Source organism: Ochotona curzoniae, unplaced genomic scaffold, assembly GCF_017591425.1.
Source record: "Ochotona curzoniae isolate NIBS_2020 unplaced genomic scaffold, NIBS_Ocur_1.0 contig_2723, whole genome shotgun sequence".
NCBI classification, from domain to species: Eukaryota; Metazoa; Chordata; class Mammalia; order Lagomorpha; family Ochotonidae; genus Ochotona; species Ochotona curzoniae.
Window position 1 is genome coordinate 26185419 of NW_024465573.1, and position 21109 is coordinate 26206527.

At 40.2% G+C, this 21109-nt stretch overlaps 1 protein-coding gene across 2 annotated transcripts in view; it reads left to right on the forward strand.

The window, feature by feature from the left end:
* MRE11 (MRE11 homolog, double strand break repair nuclease) overlaps positions 1-6388 on the forward strand; it is a 62641-nt gene extending 56253 nt beyond the window's left edge. For both annotated transcript variants that reach the window (XM_040977132.1, XM_040977131.1), the window contains exons 19-20: positions 4021-4096; positions 5041-6388. In XM_040977132.1, the coding sequence (XP_040833066.1) occupies positions 4021-4096; positions 5041-5100 (136 nt within the window). In that variant the 3' untranslated portion in view covers positions 5101-6388. The remainder of the gene's footprint in view (positions 1-4020; positions 4097-5040) is intronic.
* The last annotated feature ends 14721 nt before the right edge of the window (positions 6389-21109 follow it).

The window sequence follows — 21109 nt, forward strand, 5'->3', positions numbered from 1 at the left end:
GAGCAAGGAATACCACTGATAGTTCTTTCATGTCATGAAGATTCATTGTTTCTCAGGCTCATTTACATGTATTAACCAGCGTTCCATTGGTTCCAGCTAACAGGAAACGCAGCTGGAGGGGATTTTTTTGGAAGAAATGTCAGGATATCTTGGGTCACAGAAGAAGAGTGGGTCCCTTGCTAAGTCTTGGTTGGTTCTTTTTTTGTAGATCAAAGTTTGTGTAAACAAGTAAGGTGTATCCTGTGGGTTTTCAGGAGTGTATCACTTAGGTGAGCACAATTTGGAAGCTTAGCATGTATGTACTCTTTCTTTTTTCAACATGAAACTAATGGTAGCACTGTTTTGGTTTAACGTGTTGGTAGGTATTGAAGAGCAATGCCTTGATTTGTGTTACCGTTTGGGATTATCTGCTTTTCCGTAGAATGAATGGAAACCTCTTATTTAGTCATTATCTGGTAACCTGTAGTAACTGACAGATTCTTCCCATAGGCTGAGCATTTTACATATGTATTAGATTTTGAGTTGTCTCTGACCAAGAAAGAGATGGTTAGAGCTTAGTCATCCCATTAGTAAATGAAAATAATGTGGCACAGTGGGCAAAGTAATTTAGTGTTTATCTGACTAGTCATACAGGCCAAGTATTCTGCTTCCAATTAATGTCTGTTGTAACTTCTTACTTTGGTAGTACAATCAACAAAAGTTGTTTAAATGGTAAGAAACTTTTTAGAAATAGACAGGAAACACCTAAAGTCAGACTTTGCAGATTTATTTTTGATGACAACAGCTGACTGATGACTTAGGTTGATTTTGCAGAATTTTGGTGGCAGGGTATGTATAGTTAAGTCACTTAAAATTTAAGCTTTTTAAGCTCTACCACTTGTGAGGTGTGAACCTTGGGGAAATTACTTGATTCCATGTGCCTCAGTATTGGAGGTTCCACAAAAATAAATAAAAATAAATACTCGTATTTGTGATGTGATGAGGATACTGCTCAACAAATATTCACAGCTATGTAAGTATGTATGAAAACGAACAACAGCTTAAGGAAACAGGACAGTGTAGTAAGAAAAATGTTGACTAAAAGAAGTGCTGACATTTCTGACAGTTAACTTTTAAAAAGAAGTAACTTTTTAAAAGTTACTGTAAAACTCCTTTACGGGGTATGAAAAGCCTACCTCTCCTTGGCAAAATTGTTCCATATTCTGCCTTTATTGTATTGGGAACAAGAAGAACCTTCTAGAACTTGAAGATTGTAACCACTCTTCACAGTGGCAAGAAAGACCTGGCAGGAGAGGTCTTGGCTGGACTAAGCAGGCCAAGGAGAGGGAGGAGACAGGGGAGGGTCTGTGAAACCTTGCAGTGAAGGAACTCACATCCTTTGACCGCATTTCATGTGCCAGGCAGGGCCTCTAGCTAATTTAACATGTTCACATGTCTTGTTGGCTAAGCCTTTCTAGATAGGAGCTTTCATTTCTGGCCACACATTACATCCCAAAAGTCCTCAGAACTTGATGTGTTTCTATCCCCTCCTTTATTTTTGATTCATCTATGTGAGGCTGATCGAATTAAATGATTCTAGACATTCAGAACAAAGCCCATTTATTGAATCAAGCAGTCAGAGTAGTTTAGCCATTTATTTATTTCAAAACAAAGTGATTTTTAAATGTTTCTTACGGAGGTGAGGGGATGGGATTGCAGACACATGTGAACCTCTGGTAGGGATGAAGAGGATCAGGGACAGGAGGAGGAGTGAGAGAGAAGTGTCCCCAGTGGAGTCGGGGAGGGAGGGAGGCAAGGTTAAGAGAGGGAACACTGCTTCTTGTTGTCAGACTATGTCAGTGGTGAGGAGCAGAGACGGTCTGTTGAAAGCAACTGCCTCAGAGGCCTGGGAAGTGGGGAGAATGTCCTGGTCATTTTTTTTTCCTCACAAGAGGTCTCCCTGTTCTCTGTCAAGTTCTAAGTCATGTTGGTTGTGCATGTGTCCCTCAGAGTGTCTGCAGGCCTAGGTGTTTCCCGTAGCATTGTCCTGGAGTGTTGTGCCACTTGCCCTTTCTCCATCCCCTGAAGAGGTATTGGTGCAGAGGTTGGCTTGTCTTTCATGTGCCTCTGTGTATGCTCTTCATTGCTTCTCTGGGTGAACAGCCAGGGGTACCAGTCCTGCCACATGGGCTTCATGGTTAGGCCACATGTCCGTGGGAAGTTCTGTTTCAGATTGGGGATCTCCATCTGCAGGCTGCTGTAAACAGAGGGCTTTTCATGAATGACAACTCTCGGTCTATGGGACTGTCTGCTGTGGTGTTGTTGGCGCTGACCTGTGAGCCAGTGCCGGCCTGGCTGCAGGTGTGTCCCAGGAGCTGTCTGCAGATGCAGTAGAAAGCGGTGTCAGGTCTCAGGGAGTGTTTCCTTCTGTAATCTTCCGCTTACTTCTTTTATCAGCCTTAACACTGGATTTGGGGTTTTAATAACCTGTTTTGTTGTTGTTGTTCTCAAATGGAAGTAAATCAGCAATTGACCAGTTCTTGCTTGGGTTGGAACCACCCACCCACCCCTGCCCTGAGAAAAGGATGGATTAATAAATTTTTTTCTTTTTTTATTGGAAAGTTATATATACAGAGGGGAAGATCTTCTATCCGTTGATTCATTTCTCAAGTGGCTACAACAGCAGGAACTGAGCTGATCCAAAGCCAGGAGCTCAAGTTTGGTTGACTAATCCCTGTCCGTTCTTCTATGCATAAGGACATATAGATTTTTTTTTTCCTTCTGACAAAGGATCTCTGGATTCACAACTTGTTTATCCAGATAAGACTTTGAAACACTTTTTTCTACTGTAATAATATCCTGTTATATTTATGAACAAGATTAAAATCACTTGCTTGAAATTCACAAACACTAGTTTAAGACAGGAATTGGCAAACTTTTTTTAGGATAGGAACTGAATATTTACACTTTGTAAGCCAAGAGGTAAAATCATGGATATTATGTAGGTACTTGTATAATCACTGAAAATGTAACCATTTAAAATATAAAAATCTATTAGCACACAACGTTAAAACACAGGCCAAAGAAAAGTGGCCCCTGGCCATGGTTTGCTGGCCTCTAACCTAGCTCCTGGTTTGTGTTAGTATAAAAGCATAAAAGTTTCCTTAGGGCAGGAATCATGGTTTTTCTGAGGTGCTGGTGTCCCCCAGGGATCTCCTAGCACTGGCAAGGAGCAGAGACTTGGGGAAGATTGCTGCTTGGTCCGGACTTGGCCTGAGTAACACTGGGGGGACGCAGCTCCAGAGAGGGCTGAGCCCTTCCCAAGAGCCTTTCATCCTGTGATGGACACACTCCTGAGAGGCTGCCACGCGTTCTGCAAGTGCAGCCTGGTGACACATGGTGAGGACATCTGTCTTGTGCTGTGTTGTGTGTCAAGCACTTGCTGAACTGAAGCGAATTAATGCATTGTGTCATTAAAAATGTTATCCTCATTTTACAGATGAGGAAATTGAGGCACAGAGAGATTTAGTAATTTACCTATGCTGTGTTGTACATGGAGAAACTAGAATCCAAATCATGACTCCAGGGTTCTTTTTCTTACCATCATATTTTTACTGCCTGTTATGTTGACGATGGGATTGTACTATTTCTTTCCATAGCTACTGAGAGATTGAAAAACTTAATAGAATTTTGAAGTTTTGTTTGTTTTGTTGTTGGAATGAAGGGAAGGATGAAAAATAAAACAAACTTTGTTTGCAGATAACATGATTTTCGATTCAGAGGATCAAAAATAATTGATGCTTCTACCTGCCAGAAATGAAGCAAACGAGACAGTAACCTTAAATCACTAAAGCCTTGGCTGGAATACAATATCAAGAAAAAGATAGTTGGTTTTTTGGATACCAACAGTGAACAAAATGAGCCAAGAATACATTTAATAAAATATGCACATGTAAGAAAGCTATGAAAGTGATTAATGAAACAGAAGAAATGTGGCTTTGGTGAATTTTGTAGCTCATTGTTGTCTTTGTTTTGTCTCAGGTTGTCAACCACATCCTCCAGCAAACGCATGTCCCAGAACCAAATAGCTAGAGGGGTTGATTTTGAATCAGATGAGGTAATAAAATTACTGCATTTTAATGAACTTTTAATAATTTATAAGTGATTGTAATACCCTGGTCAGGTCCAGAATGAAACAAGGAGCCACTTCCGATCCAGCTGCCTGCTCATGTACCTGGGAAGCAATAATGACCTCAGTACTTGGGTGCATTCCACCCATGTGGGAGACCTGGATGGAATTCCTGACTCCTAGGTTTGGGTTGGCCATTTTAACCAGGGATTTGAAGATCTGTCACCCTGCCTTTCAAATAAATTAATTATTCTTTTTTAAAAAAAAGCCTGTGTATCCATGTTTAACTGAAAGGAAGAACTGTTATAAAATTCTGTAGTGAGTTTGTTAATTTGGATTGATCTCTGGCTTCGTAAGTTCTGTCCTTGATAATAGCAAGAAAGAAATAAGTATATAGAGATTTTCTCTTTTTTAAAAATTTCTTATTTATTTTTTTTGGAAAGGCTGATATACAAAGAGGAGGAGAGACAGGAAGATCTTCTGTCTTATAATTCACTTCCCAAGTGGCTGCAACAGCTGGAGTTAGGCCAATCCGAAGCCAGGAGACTGGAATCTCTTCTGGGTCTCACAAGCAGGTGCAGGGTCCCAAGGCTTTGGGCTCTTTTTGACTGCTTTCCCAGGCCACAAACAAGGAGCTGGATGGGGAGCAGAGCTGTTGGGATTAGAACCTGTGCTCGTATGGGATCCAAGTGCATTGCAGGGCAAGGACTTAAGCTGCTAGGGTACCGTGCCGGGCTCAAGTTTTTCATTCTTTTAAATTAAAATCTTTGTTCATCTGATATTTTAGTTTATACTTACCATGGATATAATCTATAGCCCAGAACTATGGAAACTTTCGATATTTCTATCTATTTTGTGCCAAAGACAATGAAAGATTGCTTTGCTAAACTCTTTCAGGCAGTCACTAACCCAGCATCTGCTTGTCTTTGCAGGATGATGATGATGATGATCCTTTTATGAACATTAGTTCTTTAAGAAGAAACAGAAGATAATATAGTAAATACAACTTAGAAATTTTCAAGACACATTAATAATCAAAATATTATAGACCAAGAGTGTACAGTTGGAGATGTTCAAATATTACTGTTAACAAAAAAGACTTCACAGAGAAACAAATGTGTAAGAATTTATACTTTTCAGTGTCATTTCCTGAGTATGATTCCATTATTTACAAAATTTCCAAGTTCAAGGATGTAACTAATAGTGTTGATTCTCCTGATTTTTTTTTAAATATACCTGTTACACAACATGACAACAAAGAAAATCTAGAATAGTGTTTTCTTGGCATAAGTTAGTGTTTTAGAGGAATAGTTTGGTTTAAATAAGATTTTTGGTTAAGGCTGAAAATCATGTGCTGTTCTTTTCAGTTTTATCGGCAAAGACTGCGTCAGTATTTTAATTTTATATTTGATTAATGTTGAGAAAAAAAGCCTACAAAACCTAACCTCATCATACAATTTCTTGAGGTTCTAGACTTTCTGCAAGTAGAACAGTGCATGGGGAACTGTGCCTAAATTCATTGTGTTACTAAGTATGTGGTTTTTCTCCCTGCTGCTCAATATCCAGGGACACTAAATGGTTAGAAGTACCTTGTAACTAGATGTAAGTTTTCATTTAAAAAAAATCAGTCTGTTGAAATATTGAGTTTTTCATATTAGTCACAGCACAGATTTCAAAAAATTATGTTCCCATTGAGTATTAGTAATTTTCATTGGATCTGCCTCCTCCACTCCACTCAACTCTATTCCTAGGAGAAAATTTTTTTAAGATTTTAAGTTGTATCTTTTGTAAAATGTCAGAGAATGTTTTTTAGATAGTTGGTAAAATGGCCAATTGAAGCTTGTAGTTATATTTCAAGTGCAGAATATAACTAGTGGAATATTGTTGGTAACATTTCTCACTGATAATATTTTATCTTAACTGATTCGTAGAAAACATTTATGAATGGACAACTCCAACAATATTAGTAACTTCTATTTATGTTTTCTTACCTATTTTAAGGGGACAATAAAAAATATTCCTCATCATATTAAAACTTTTAAACCCTACTTTCCTTCTTACCATTCTGTAAAAAGATTCCTGAATATATTCCTTCTTTTAATCTTAGGAGGCAGTTATCTCTAGGGACTGTACAGCTGTGTTACAGATCTTGGCAGAACAGCAGCCTGCCATTGCCTCATCACTAGTAGAACAGTCTTAACTGGAATATGTCAAATTGTAAGCAATAGAACATTTGGATAGTGGCTGCTGCCTCTGTGCTACTGTTCTTTGGTCTCAGTAGAAATTACAATTTAACATTGTAATAAGTTTCTTTAAAAATGTTTTCTTACCTAACCTGAGTATAAGGATTATTTTAGCAGGTTACATTCACTTAGTTGAGGACATTGTCCTGTAAGATCTTTGCAGACATGTCTGCCTACATCTTTTTTGCACCTTAAATCTGAGATTCCCAGTATTCAGATGGAGCAGAGGTACAATCAAAGGTGAGGGCTGCTGTGGAAGTGAAGCTAGCAGGAGCAGGCAGGCCTGGGCAATATAGTGCCACCCTTAGAAGTCACACGCTGGCCCTGACCAAGCTACACCCTCCCCAGTCACATGTGCCTTAGTGAGAGTCACTGTGAGGGGCTGGTCACTAAAGATCTTGATGTTTCCTGGGCTACAGGAGAGAATGATGTTTTCCCTTCAGAAAGAAACATTTGCTCTTGGTTTTGAAGAGAGATTCCCAACGGAATGCACTTAACTGCCAAGGAGAGTGAGTTACCAAGGATGAGGGTGTTTTGAGTAGTGTGCATCAGTCTCTGGAAATACGATAAAAGGAAAACCTTTTTGATTGAGTATTGTGACATAGCTAAAAGTACCATGTATCCTGATTTTCTGTATTGACACAGCAGAATCTATTATATTGATTTTTTGACAGTTCTCAGACCTCAAATGTAGCTGTGTAGAGGCCTTTGAGGTGATTACAGAGCCCCTGTGGTTGTTCTTGGAGGCTGAGAGAGCAACCATGAGAGAACACTGTGAGGGAACGTTCGAGTGTGCAATCCTCCCCTGCTTACCAAAGACAATAAAACAGTGCATGCAAGTGATTGTGTTTCTAGGCAGAAACAGAATTGATGCTTAAACTCAGGCTTTAGGCATGTGACCTCTAGTTTAGATACATGTAAAATAGTTTTTCCTACACCTTTAAGATTGTGATAAAGACAGAAAAGTCATACAGAGTAACAGATAAGTAAGCCCTAGTGGGATCACTATACAGGTGAAGACATAATGGAGCATGGTGACCTCAAAGCCCCTGCAGGGTCCTCTCTGCTACCGAATTGTGTATTTAAGAAGTTCTTTCTTTTGCCACAAGGTGGTGCTTCAACCACAGAAGCAGTTAAGATGTTGCAAATGCAAATCAAATATTAAGAAGTCCGTGTAGTTTTGCAGTAAATGAGAACCTGTACAGGTTGGTATTCTAAACTTATGCAGTAATATCACAGTTAGCCTTTAATTGTATATTCAAGTTGCTTTATATATCTCACAAGATTCTGCCAATTATCGTGGAAATTATCAGTTTGATAACTTTTATATACTAATGGTTCAAGAAGACAAGAAATGTTTAATATTTTAACAAAGGTAAACATTCTTTTTTTTTAAAAGTTGAGGGAACAAAGGTCTCCAAGTATAAATTTTTTCTTTTGGATTTATATGCATTTAAAGGCAATTTTGCCTTAAAGTATTTTTCATTTTTTAAAATTTGTCTTGCATTTGATTGTACTCCGTGGCTAATAACCACTGAGATGATTATAAATGTTTTATATAATAAAGACTTGGCTGGTTAAGTCACAGTTTCCATATTCATTAATTGAAAATATCCACATTTCTTTTTTTTTAGGAAGCTTTTTTTTTCTTTCTTCTTTTGAATTTTATGGTACAATTTTGTAGAGTGTGGAAATCCGCCCCCCCCACCAAATCCCAGCCCCGACTGATTTTCCTCATATTGTTACAATAATGTAGTCCATAAGGAGTTACAGTTATATCAGTCTGTAATTTCATTGTGCCCTGACATTGTTGGTACAGATAATGAAAGACAGTCCAGCATCCCATTGTCTGGATACATCCAACAGTTTCATCGCAAGTCATTTTTTATTTGGAAGAAGGGATGCATAGCGCGTTGTGTGTTCACATCTGGATATGTTAGTCTCTACAGTGCCATTGCTACACATTCCCTTAAATGAGAAGCCACGAAACAAAGTCAACAACAGGTATGAAGTTAAAACAACCTGAACAACAACAAATAAAAGGTACAGCACCATGGAGTTGAAAAAGTGTGCCACTGAATAACCAATGAAGGGGTGACAAAAAGAAAGCTCAAATGCATCTTGGATAAAATGATGCTACAATGCAATCCATGAGCCAGCGATGAATTTGATGAGAGAAAATAAACCATCTGGAAGAAATGAAATCAAAAGCATCAAAACACATCGGGTGTATCAACAACAGTATGGAAAGGGTTATTAAACTTGTAATTTGCATGATGGCTTCCTTATATTAGAACATGTGGTATTTGTCCTTTTGAAATTGACTTATTTCACTGAGCATAATGGTCTCTAGTTGGGACCATTTAGTTGCAAATGGTATCATGTCATTCTTTTTAATGGCTGAGTAATATTCCATGGAGTTGATGTACTAGTTTCTTTAACCATTCCTCTTGGAATGGACATCTAGATTGTTTCCATGTCTTTGCTATTGTAGATTGAGCTGCTGCAAATATAGGATTACAGACCCCCTTCTCATATGCAGCTTTCATTTCCTTTGGGTGTATTCCAAGGAGCAGGATAGCTGGGTCATATAGCAGGTTTATTTGCAATTCTCTAAGCACTCTCCATACTGATTTCCATAATGGTTGTACTAGCCTACACTCCCACCAGCAGTGAAGGAGGGTACCTTTCTCCCCACATCCATGCCAGCAGGTGTTGTTAGTAGAGTTCTGAGTGTAGGCGAACCTCACTGGAGTTAGGTGGTACCTCAATGTGGTTTTCTTCCTGACAATTAGGGAGCTTGAGCATTTTTTATATGTCTGTTAGCCGTTCGAATCTGTTCATTTGAAAAATGTCCGTTCGTTCCCTTTGCCCACTTTTTACAGATTTTTTTTATACTGAGCTTGGGTTTCTGAAACTCTGTAAATCCTGGGTATTAGTCCCCTGTCAGTTGCATAGTGTGCAGATTTTCTCCCATTCTCTTGGTTGCTTCTTCACTTTGTTTCCTTTACTGTAAAGAAGTTTTTTTAGCTTGATATAGTCCCATGTGCTCATTTTGTCTTCGACTGCCTGTGCTTTTGGTGTCTTTTCTAAGAAGGCTTTCCTCAGTCCTATTTCTTGCAGAATGCTTCCTACGTTTTCCTTTAATAGTTTGATGTTTTCTGGGTGTAGACTTGGTATAATGTGGCAGGTGCTGGTCTTGTTTCTTAATTCTGCAAACTGCTATCCAGTTGTCCCAACAGCATTTGTTGAATAGATCAGGCTTTTGCCTTGGATTGTTTTCAGTTTTCTTGGCAAAAGATTAGTTAGCTATACATGTGTGGGCTCCATTCTGGTGTTTCTGTTTTGTTCCATTAATCTACCAAAGCCAGATAGAGAAATAACAGGAAATGAGAACTGCAGACCTATATACTTGATGAACATAGATGCAAAGATCCTCAAAATAATACCCAACCAGATCCAGCAGCACATCAGGCACATCATTCATATAGACCAGGTGGGATTCATCCGAGGCTTGCAGGGATGGTTCAACATTTGCAAATCAATAAATGTGATACATCACATCAAAAAACTGAAAAATTAAAACCATATCCTCATCTCAATAGATGCAGAGAAGGCATTTGATAAAATCCAACCACACTTCAAGCTGAAAATCCTAAACAAGATGCATAGAAGGAACATTTTAGAACACAATGAAAGCAATTTACGAAAAACCCAATGCCAACATCCCACTAAATGGGGAAAGATTGGAAGCTTTTCCACTAAAATCTGGAACTAGACAGGGATATCCACTGTCACTGCTACTCTTCAATACAGTATTGAAAGTCCTTGCCAGAGCTATTAGGCAGGAAAAAAGAATTAAAGGAATTCAAATTGGAAACAAGGAACTAAAATTTTCTCTATATATGCAGATGACATGATTCTCCACATAGGAGAACCAAAAGACTCAGTCAAGAGACTATTGAAACTCGTAAGAGACTTTGGCAGGGTAGCAGGGTACAAAATTAGTGAACAAATCAATGGCAAGAGTGTACACAATTTCATGGCTTAGAAATTCTAAGTACAGTCCCCTTTAAAATAATGGATAGGGATCTTAAATACCTAAGAATTAAGGTAACTAAATATGTGGAAGACCTCTATGATGAAAATTATAAAACATAAAAGCAAATAGAAGAAGACATTGGAGAAATGTCTAGGAGAAACATACCATGTTCCTGGATTGGCGGGATCCACATCATCAAAATGTCCATATTATCAAAAGTAATACACAGATTCATTATAATCCCAACAGTATTCTCAGAAATAGAAAAGATGATACAAAAATTCCTCTGGAAACAGAAGAGCCCAGGATTAGCCAAAGCTATCCTGAAGAATAAAAGTCAAGTTGGAGGAATCACAACTCCAGACCTCAAGATGTACTACAGAGCAGTAGTCATCAAAACAGTCTGGTACTGGCATGAAGCAGAAGATTGACGGAACAGAATAGAAACACCAGAATGGAGCCCACACGTGGATAGCCAGCTAATCTTTGACAAGAAATGTCCACATTTTCTTCCCTTTTAAATAACTCTTTTCCCCTCATTCTAGGTTACAGTTTTTATTTTATTTGGAAGCCAGACAGAGACAGAGAGACAGAGGAGATCTTCCATCTGTGAGTTCATTCTTCAGATACAACAGCCAGGGCCAGTTCTGGCTGAAGCCAGAAGCCAAGAGCTTAATATCTAGGTGTCTTGGGTGGCAGGAAGCCAAGTACTTGAGCCATCATCTGCTGCCTTTCCAGAGTCTGTTTTAGTAGGAATTTGGAAGTGGAGTACCTGGGACGCCAACTAGGCACCCTGTACAAAATGTAGGTGTCCAAACTTACAAATTAACCACTGTGCCATTTGCCTGTCCCCTTTGATTTTAATAATTTTGAAATTAATGTTGGACTTGTGAATACTGCAGGGTTTTTTTTTTAAAGGCTTATTTATTTTAAAGGCAGTTATACAGAAAAAGAAAATAGTGCAGTTTTAGTTTAATTTCTGTGAGGCCAGTTTCCTCATCTTTGCTGTAGCCATGTTCATGTTCATTTGTCTTTATGACAGATCACCGGATCTGATGTTAGTCCTTTTTAATAACAAAAGCAGTGCATATTCTTTAAAATTCAAACAGCAAAATGTGTATCAAAGCATGTTTCCCTACAATCCCGTTTCCAGATACAGCCCGTCAACAGTTAGGTGCGTTTCTCTGATTGCTTTCGGCGTGGCTGTAGTGTTGTGACTAGAACTCCAGATTACGTGCTCACATATTTCAGTCCCCATGTCAAGGTCTGTGTTCAACTTAGTGCTTACCTCGACAGCCTGCTTTTTCCACTTCTACATTGTCAGCTTCCTAGCTAAGCCATTATAACCTATTTTAGGAGATAATTGTGCTGCTTATGAATGGGTGATTTAAATGTTACTGCTCAGTTTGGATCAAATAGAAGATACTTATTCTGTGGAGCCTTGATGTCAGAAGTGGCAGTGATTTTAGCTGGTGATTGCACATTATGACTGATTAGCCTGAGAGATGCAGTGGCTGTTAGGCCGGCAGTTCCAAGTCACACTTCGTTTGCCTTGCAGAGCCACAGTGCAGTCTTGATGGCTCATGAATACATAGTGCATAACTGCCCTTGGGCACAATGTCTGATACCAAGGTTTTCAGTTTGTTGTATTTTGTTTAAAAAGCAGAATTTTCTGCATTATAAACTTGTACATACAATTCCAATCTACTGTTAGCGCATTTGAGCTGATTGCAGGGTGTGTCTGACTTTAAACAAACTTTTCTAAAGGGAGTAAGAAGTACAACTGCACTCTTCAGTAGTTTAGAAATTAGGCTAGTGAAAGGAAGGCATGCATTCTGCTTTCATTAAAATGTTTTCTGTAAGGATGGATATTTGGCTGAGAAGTGAAGACATTGGTTAAGATGTTGGAGCCTATGTTGGAGGAGTACCTCGGTGCAGTGTCTCAACTCCAGCTCTCTGCTAATGTAGACCCTGAGAGGTAGCTGTTGCTAGGTCTGTTAAATGGGCTCCTGCCGTGGAGCCTTGCTCAGTCTGTTGTGAGCATCTGGGGAGGGAGCCAGCATATGGGGGGACTCTGACTACCTCTCAAATAATAATAAAAATGTAAAGTGGTTGTGGTGGGTATTTGGCATAGCAAAGGACAGTTGCATCCCTCCTGAGTTCAAGTCCCAGTTCTCCCTTTAATGCACTTCCTGGGAGGGAACAGTTGATTACTCTGTGTGTTGGGTCACTCCTCCCTGTGTCAGAAAGCCAGATTGAGTTCCAAGCCCCTGGCTTTGGTCTGGCCCAGAGCTGGCCGCTGTGAACATCTGAACAGTGAATTGGCCGATGGCAGTTCTCTGTGGGTGTCTCTGCCTTTCAAAGGAAAATTTTCAGTCTTAGCTAAAATGTTTTTCATAACAGTGAAATAAATGTACCACAAATCTCTTTTTGTCATCCTTGGATCGATAGCTGAGATTTTCAGAAATTCCTTAAATCCAGATCATTTTTACAGCTTAATTTTGAATAGCTATTTTACGGAAAATGTGCAAGAAAAGCTTTTTTTTTTTAATCCTTTGAATAGTCTCACCATTATTTTAAACTTTCCCGTCTCTACAACATTCTATTCATTTGAAAGATGCTGAGAGAAACAGATCTTGCATCCATTGCTTCATTCCCTAAATGCTCCAATAGTCTGGGTTGGACCAGACAAGCCAGGAACCAGAAAGTTATTCCAGAACTCTCATCTGGATAAAAGCAACCCAAGTGCTCGAAGCATCATCTCTGCCCCACAGGGTACACATGAATGGGGAATAGGATGCTTCACTAGGTTTTAACGTGTCCTTTTTGTTTTTTAAGATCTACAGGGAGACTCCGCCTGCCAATTCACTCCCCAAGTAGCCACAATGGCCACAGCTGAGCTGATCTAAAGCCAGGTGCCAGGAGCTTTTTCCAGGTCTCCCATGCTGGTTCCAAGCTATGGGCCATCCTTGACTGCTTTCCCAGGACACAAGTAGGGAGCTGGATGGGAAACGGGCCGCTGGGATACAAACCTGTGCCCACATGGGATCCTGGCACATGCAGGGCGGGTACTTTAGCCACTAGGCTATCGCACCAGGCCCACACATGTGTTATTTTAAAAGTTCTATAGGGTCAAATGCTATGGAACAATAGGTTTAACAGCTTGGGATGCCCTCACTGTCTGAGTCCTAGCCTCCAGTGCAGCTAATACAGGACCTGGGAAGCAGCAGATAATGGCTCCCGTATTTTAGTCCCTGTCACTTGGCGAGTTCTTGTCTCGGCTGTTGGCAGACAGTTAGGGAGTGAACCAGTAGATGGAAGATCTCTTCCTTTCTGTCTCTCTCTGCCTTTCAGTTCGAAAAGAAAGAGATGACGTAAATGGGTTTCTGTTAGTTTACATAAAATCTACAATAGATGATAGACTGAGAATGGTTTATACTGGGATTTACAGGAATGATTTGACCAGTTTGACATTTCCATAAGCTAAACACATATTTAATAGGAGTTTTACCCAGGAAATTCTACTTTTTGTTTTTTTTTTCTACCTAAGGCATATTTATTATTTTTTTTCTAATTATAATAAAACATCCCAGAAAATCTGAAAATAATAAATAGCATCGAATATATATGTGTGTGATTTTTTTTTCTTTCTGTTAAAGATCTGTTTCAAAAGCAGAGTTACAAGCCTGACGCGATAGCATAGTGGTTAAAGTCCTCTCCTTGCACATGCCAGGATCCCATATGATTGCCAGTTCTATTCCTGGCAGCTCCACTTCTCATCCAGCTCCCTGCTTGTGGTCTGAGACAGCAGTTAAGGACGACCCAAAGCCTTGGGACCCTGCACCCATGTGGGAGACTCAGAAGAGCTCGTGGCTCCTGGCTTCAGATTGGTTCAGCTCCAGCTGTTGCGCTCACTTGGGGAGTGAACCATTGGACAGAAGATCTTCCTCTCTGTCTCTCCTCTCTGTGTATCTGCCTTTCCAATAAAAATAAATCAATCTTTTTAAAAAAATTGAAAAATTAAAAGATTAAAAAATTGAAGTCAGGAGTGTGGAGCTTCCTGCACGTCTCCCACAGGCTGCAGAGGCCCAAGGACTTGAGCCGTCCTCTGTTGCTTTCCCGGGCCATGAGCAGGGAGCTGGATGGGATACAGTGCAACTAGGGCTCCAAAGAGCCTCCATCAGAGTGTCAGCGCTGCAGGCTGCATCTTTCCTTGCTGTTCCACAAAGCTCTACCCTGTGCTTTGTTTCTTTAGAGTAAATTCTTGTTTGGAAGTTTTAGATAGTGTAAATCTTTTTAAAATATTTAATAAAAAATGTTGACAAGATGAAAAGAATTTTAAAAGGAGAGACTAGAAATGCAATTAGATACTAAGCCTGGGATGTTGTTAGTAATTAATTCATAAACAATACATCACTTCTACTTACTAAAATCGATTTTTTTTTCATTCACTCAGTAGTGAGTGCCAGCCATGCACTGGGGTCTAAAAGAGATACATCATTTATGGAGCTCTTTTCCTGTGGCAGAAGTGTACTGAGCGTTTTGTAAACATCACTGTGTCTCATCATTACAGAACCCACTAAGGTAGGTGTTTTTTGTACTGAAGTGGGACACGGCTGTCCACAGACTGACTTATGAATCACACGGCTCCGAGGACTGGAATATTGAGCCAAGGACTCACTGACCAGATATCCGATAGTCAAAGTCTAAAATCTGTGAAGGAATCTTTGCAATGCATTTCACAAAATCAAATAGATGACTCAGTTAATTAGGGTGCAGTGAAAAATGTGCTCCCATGTTGCGGGTGGGAGTATAAATGGATATATCCTTGCTACAAAGCAATTTAGCAGAATTACCGCTGGCCTCAAAACATTTCATCTTCTTTACCTGGAATTCTAGTTTTTGGAATCTCCTAGCCAGTAATCTAGACCAGGAGAAGGGAAATGGATTGGGACTAGGTGATGGATACAGGCAAATTATTATGCCACATCTCATTGTAGAAAGTCTAAAAATATGAATGTAAGTGGATGATTCTGGGCCCAGCACTGTGACGTAGTAGTTAAGAGCTGGTGTAAGTCCCAGCTGCTCCACTTCCAATTCAGCTGCACCTGGGAGAGCAGTGGAAGATGGCTCAAGGGCTTGGTCCTAGCACCCACATGGGAGAATAAGTAAGCCTTAAAAAATGTTTTAAGTGTTAATAGATTATAATTTATAATTTAAATTTTTTAGGTGTTTTTTTTTTTTTCCACAAATGCCATTTATCCTCAGAAAACAAATCCAGTAGTTTACGGAATAGCATGGCCAGGTTTTACTCAGAGCAGTTCCCTTTTTTATTGTTACCATTAGAGATAAGTCACAGATCTGATCACCCAGCTGAGCTCATCTGATCTGGGTGGCAATATTTGGAGGAGGATTTCAGCAGAGAGGAAATCACATCATTGACTTTGTCATTTATATCCTGCTCTCGCTGTAGAACTGTCAGTTATGTTTGTGACAGCTATTTCCGTTGTCAGAGAGTAATGGTGAAGTTAACAGCTCTGCTTGCTCCCTATGTTTTGGAATTTTAACAGAATCTATGTTTTCCTATGTCACTGCATTAAAAGCTTATTAAGGGGCTTTATGTATCACCACCATACAGTGCTTGTTTTTAAAAAAAATTAGTGGGGGCCCGGCGCAGTGGCCTAGCAACTAAAGTCCTCGCCTTGAACGCACTGGGATCCCTATGGTCTCCGGTTCTAATCCCGGCAGCCCCACTTCCCATCCAGCTCCCTGCTTGTGGCCTGGGAAAGCAGTCAAGGACGGCCCAAAGCCTTGGGACCCTGCACCCATGTAGGAGTGTCAGAAGAGCTCCTGGCACCTGGCTTCGGATCAGCTCAGCTGTGGCCGTTGCGGTCACTTAGGGAGTGGACCATTGGACAAAGGGTCTTCCTGTCTGTCTGTCCTCCTCTCTGTACATCTGCTTTTGCAGTGAAAATAAATAAATCTTTAAAAAAATTAAAAAAGAATAGTGGAGCCAAAAGTGCAACACAGCTGGTTAAGCCACCACCTGTAACTCCAGTATCTCACGTAGGTACTGGTTTGAGTTCCAGCTGCTCTGCTTCCCATCCAGCTCCCTGCTAGTATGTACAAGCAGTAGAACCTGGACCAGCTGTTTGGACTGCTGCCAGCCACATAGGAGACCAGGATGTTGTTCCAGGCTCCTGGACCAACCCAACCATGTGACCATTTAGGAGGTCAATCAGTAGGTGGAAGACTCTGTAATTCTGCCTTTCAAATAAATCTTTAAAAACAAATAACCAAAAGACCTGGCACTATAGCCTAATGGCTGAAGTCCTTGCCTTGCATGTACCATATGGGTGCTGGTTTGTATCCTGGCTGTTCCACTTTCCTTCCAGCTCCCTGTTTGTGGCCTGGGAAAGCAGTTGAGAATGGTCCAAAGTTTTAGGACCCTGCACATATGTGGGAGACCCAGAAGAAGCTTCTGGTGCTTGGCTTCAGGTCAGCTCAGCTCTGGTCTTTGTGGCCACTTGGGGATTGAACCAGCAGATGGAGGATCTTCCTCTTTATCTCTTCTCTCTCAGCAAAAATCTGACTTTCAATAAAAATAGCTAAGTCTTAAATGATTAAATAAATAACCAAACAGAAATAGCTGGGGCTTGCCTTAACTGACTGACAGGGGCAGGTGTCAAGAGTTACTCCTTGAGCCAAAAAAGACTGATAGGGATCCACAGGCTTTCCAGAAGGCACCTGCTGCTGAATACTTTTAGTATTAGCACAATCGATGTCCTCTTCCTTACAAAATTCAGTGAGAGTTGATCTCCCGCCTTTAATTTGAGGCTTTTATAATTTCCGTGGTTGTTTTCCTGATGGGTCAAGCTCTGACTTTTATGTGCAGTCCCTACATGTTTACCTCATTGTGTAGCTTTTTTCTTTAAGAGGTATGATCTCCGTCTTTCAAATACCACCGCCTTCCTTGCTTCTAGCTAAATTCCAGACTGTAATTGCTAAAATTCATCTTTATCATAGCATGAACTTCATGAAGAAGTTAATACAAAATTAATATAAAGCATGACAACTTTTTCTGGCATTCAAAATTAATGGCCGCAAGGAGTAATTCAATCAAAATCTTATTAAAGTATTTTTCAGATGAGAGTAAGATCAGTGACAGCTGCTGCTTCTGTCCTGTGAAGCATCATCCTGGAGAACATCCAAGGATGCTTTCTAGAAATATCTTTGAACTAAAGTTCCATTTGCTATTATAAGAAAGGTACAGCCTATTTTAATCATCACTCCCACCACCCATAAGATGTAGTATTAACCCAATGACAAAAATTATGGTAATTATCCTGTCTCATGTTCTAAGGATCTGATTTGAAACAAAGCACACAGCAGAAATAACGCTGAAGAAGAAAAAAAGTAGCTTAATAACAATTAAGAGCCTCAAATAAGGACTGATGCTAAGAAATATGACTCAGAGAACCATAGAAAACCACCTTGAAACATGAATTCCATGTATCTACCAATTAGAAGAAATGTATCATTTTATCCTTTCTGAGATCTAATGGAATTCTCATTTTAAGTGATTAACCAGCAATGAAACCAGAAAATGGTTATTTTCACAGAAGGTAGGCCTTCCATTGCATAGAGAAGATGTTTGTGAGATTCAAAATGACTAGCTATTGAGAGGGTGTTGTTCTGGGGCGGAGGCCATCAAGGAATCTGGGAGCCTTCAGAGCAGAATCTTGAGCCCTTGAACTGGTTTTGAGGAATAGAGTTTTGCTGGCCCTTGGTGGAATGAAAGAATTTAGGCTGAGAAAAAAACCATCTTCAAATATATAGCATCATGAAATTGATTAAATTACCCCAAGATGAAGAAACAAAGAAAAAAGAAGAGTATAAACAGGTGAGAGGAGAGAGGACATAGGAATTTAGTTTGGAGCTTTTTGAATTTTCATTGCATGGTGTGTTACAGGGAAGAATCTTCGTGACAGTGAAAATACAACATAGGTCTGGGGATTTCAGGAAGTGGCAAGTAGAGATACAGAGTTAGCAGTCCTTGGTGAGTGCCCGAGTGCTTGATAGTTGCACTGGGCAAGATAGCTGAGATTCAGGTGGCCTTAATTGTAGATAAGCAGATGATAAAGAATGGGGAAACAGAACAAGAAAGGGACCCTCTCTTCTCCTTAACAGCAAGCTGTTTGTGGCTACCTAATAGACTAATGGCTCATAATAGTCTTTGCCTACCTGTTGCATAGTAACTTGCAATTCTATCATAATTGCTTTTGCAAAAAAATATCTGCTGAACTGTCTTTATAGGGTCCCTGATAAAACTGGACAGAACTGGTTGCAGCCAGTTCTTGTGACTGCAGACTAAGGCAGACCCAGAGCTACCCCATCAGTGTTTCATTAAAATGTTGAATGATATACCTCAACACGTTTCACAGGATGTACACAGACACTACTTGTCAAGGCACATTCCTTATCCCGTGTTTCTGCACCTGTCACAATCTGTCACGTTGTTTTATGCAGTTCTACCCCATTTGCCCTAAAACCATAAATTCCCCAACCCCTCAGGCTTCAAAATGACCTGTTCTTTCTATAGTGAATGTTACAGTAACTGTTCTCCTTCTCAGAAGGTATACCAGAGTACATGGGAGCAAGGGAACATGTCCAATAATAATGACATCCTATAGCCCCAAACTTTACCTAATAAGGCCATAGTATAACTAACTTTAAATTTTATACATACTTTATGATGCATAGGATGTTATGAATAGGATGTTAAATTTGAGCCATTTACCATCTAATATGGTATATATTTGTACCCCAAGGTTCCAGCAGACTAGGAAAGTCCTGGCTTAGCCTGCCCACACATTTGTGTTTCTATTGCATTCGAGCATATCTTGAGCCATACTTGATAGTTTATGCCTGCTTGCTTCTGTTATCATTCAGGTAAATTATGTCCAACTTGGGCAACTGCAACAAATTTTGAGCAACTACCATGTACCTGACCTTGTACTAGTGGCTCTTTCTTCCTTTCTGTCGCTATGATTGGAGCAGATGGAGTGAATGTGGTGAGCTGTTAACCCGAGTAGGGTCTTCTCTGGGGAACTGTTTGGGGTGTCTGGAATAATGATATGATGAGGTCTCCAAAGCCTCTGTGTGATATTATCATCTGTCTATAATGATTTTTTAAAAAATACTTGTGAAATGATGTAATGTGTTTCTCTTATTTGTTTTGAGTCTTATTTGGAGAGTTAAATGTTAATCTGTCTCTGGTATGTTTAATTTGTGCACAGTTTTTTTCATAATAGATGTTTTTCATGAACTTGATGACTCCTCGTCTGAGATGTAGAAAATAATTAATATTTGGCACGTACTGACTATACACATTGTCCTTGATTTTATTCAGAATATACAAAAAGGATTTGTTTCATTCTGTCAGAGCAGCTTATGTCTTTGCAGAACTCCTGCATGAGGGCAATGGTAATTGACAGGACTTGTGAAGCCTTTCCAGAAAGAACTTTCTACAACCCAGCCTTTGTGTGATGTAAAGTGGGGAGACATTCTTGTTTAAGACTATGTTGTTTTAGAAATTCAGGGTAAGTTTGGTTAATGTGACTGGGCTGAGAATTCAGGAGGCTCAGGAGGCCCAAGACTGACTGGATAGAGAGCTGAATATCTGGGAAAGAGAGAGGTAGGCTTCCTACCCACCCGCAGATACTGTCAGCACTCATCACTTCTTTGGGGTGTTCCAGTCCGCTTCTACCTGCTAGCTCCAGAGGGCCGGTGTATGCCTCTGGAGTCTACTTAGGCTGCCTTGTTGCATATCAGAAGTTTTTGTGTTTTTTTTTAAGATTTACTTTTATTGAAAAGTTAGATATACAGAGAGAAGGAGAGACAGAGAGGAAAATCTTCCATCTGATGATTCATTCCCTAACTGACCACAACAGCCAGTGCTGCGCCAATCTGAAGCCAGGAGACTGAGAGCTTCTTCTGGGTCTCCCAGATGGAGTACAGGGTCCCAAGGCTTTGGGCCATCCTTGACTATTTTCCCAGGTCACAAGCAAGGAAGCTGGATGGGAAGCAGGGGCCGCCAGGATTAGAACCAGCACCCATATGGGATCCTGGTGCTTGCCAGCTGAGGACTTTAGCTGCTAGGCTACCACGCCAGGCCCGCAGACCAAAAGTTTAAGGTAACACATTCCTGGAATTCACCTTCAACCAATAATTGTTAGCACCTTTGATTTGGATAGCTCATACTAGCTTTAGAAGCAAGGTTAAGTTCTGGTCACCCACAAGAGTAACTGGTTTGACAACACATTCTTTACTGGCCCCCTTCCCTTCCTAACATAATGGAGAAGGATAGGCTAAAAACTCTAGGACAGGTTGAGTTTGAAGGAAGTTGTTTTGTGATTTGTGTATTTTACTACAATCAAACTGAAGGCAGTTCATGAGTCCTCTCTGCAGTCTCTTCCTCATGCCAGAACCTTAACTCAGATCTCACCCCCATGTCTGGGTCACTTGAACAACCTTCAAACCCACCTGCCTCAAGCCCCAGCTCTGTCTAGTCTCCACGTAGATGCTAGAATGTTCTTTCTGAAATGCAACCCTGATGGTGTCAGTCTCTTCGCAGAGCCCTTCCAAACATTCCCCTTGCCCCCCAGGAAACCATCAAGTCCTTAGCTTAGCTTATGAGGCCCTCTTGTTCAGGCT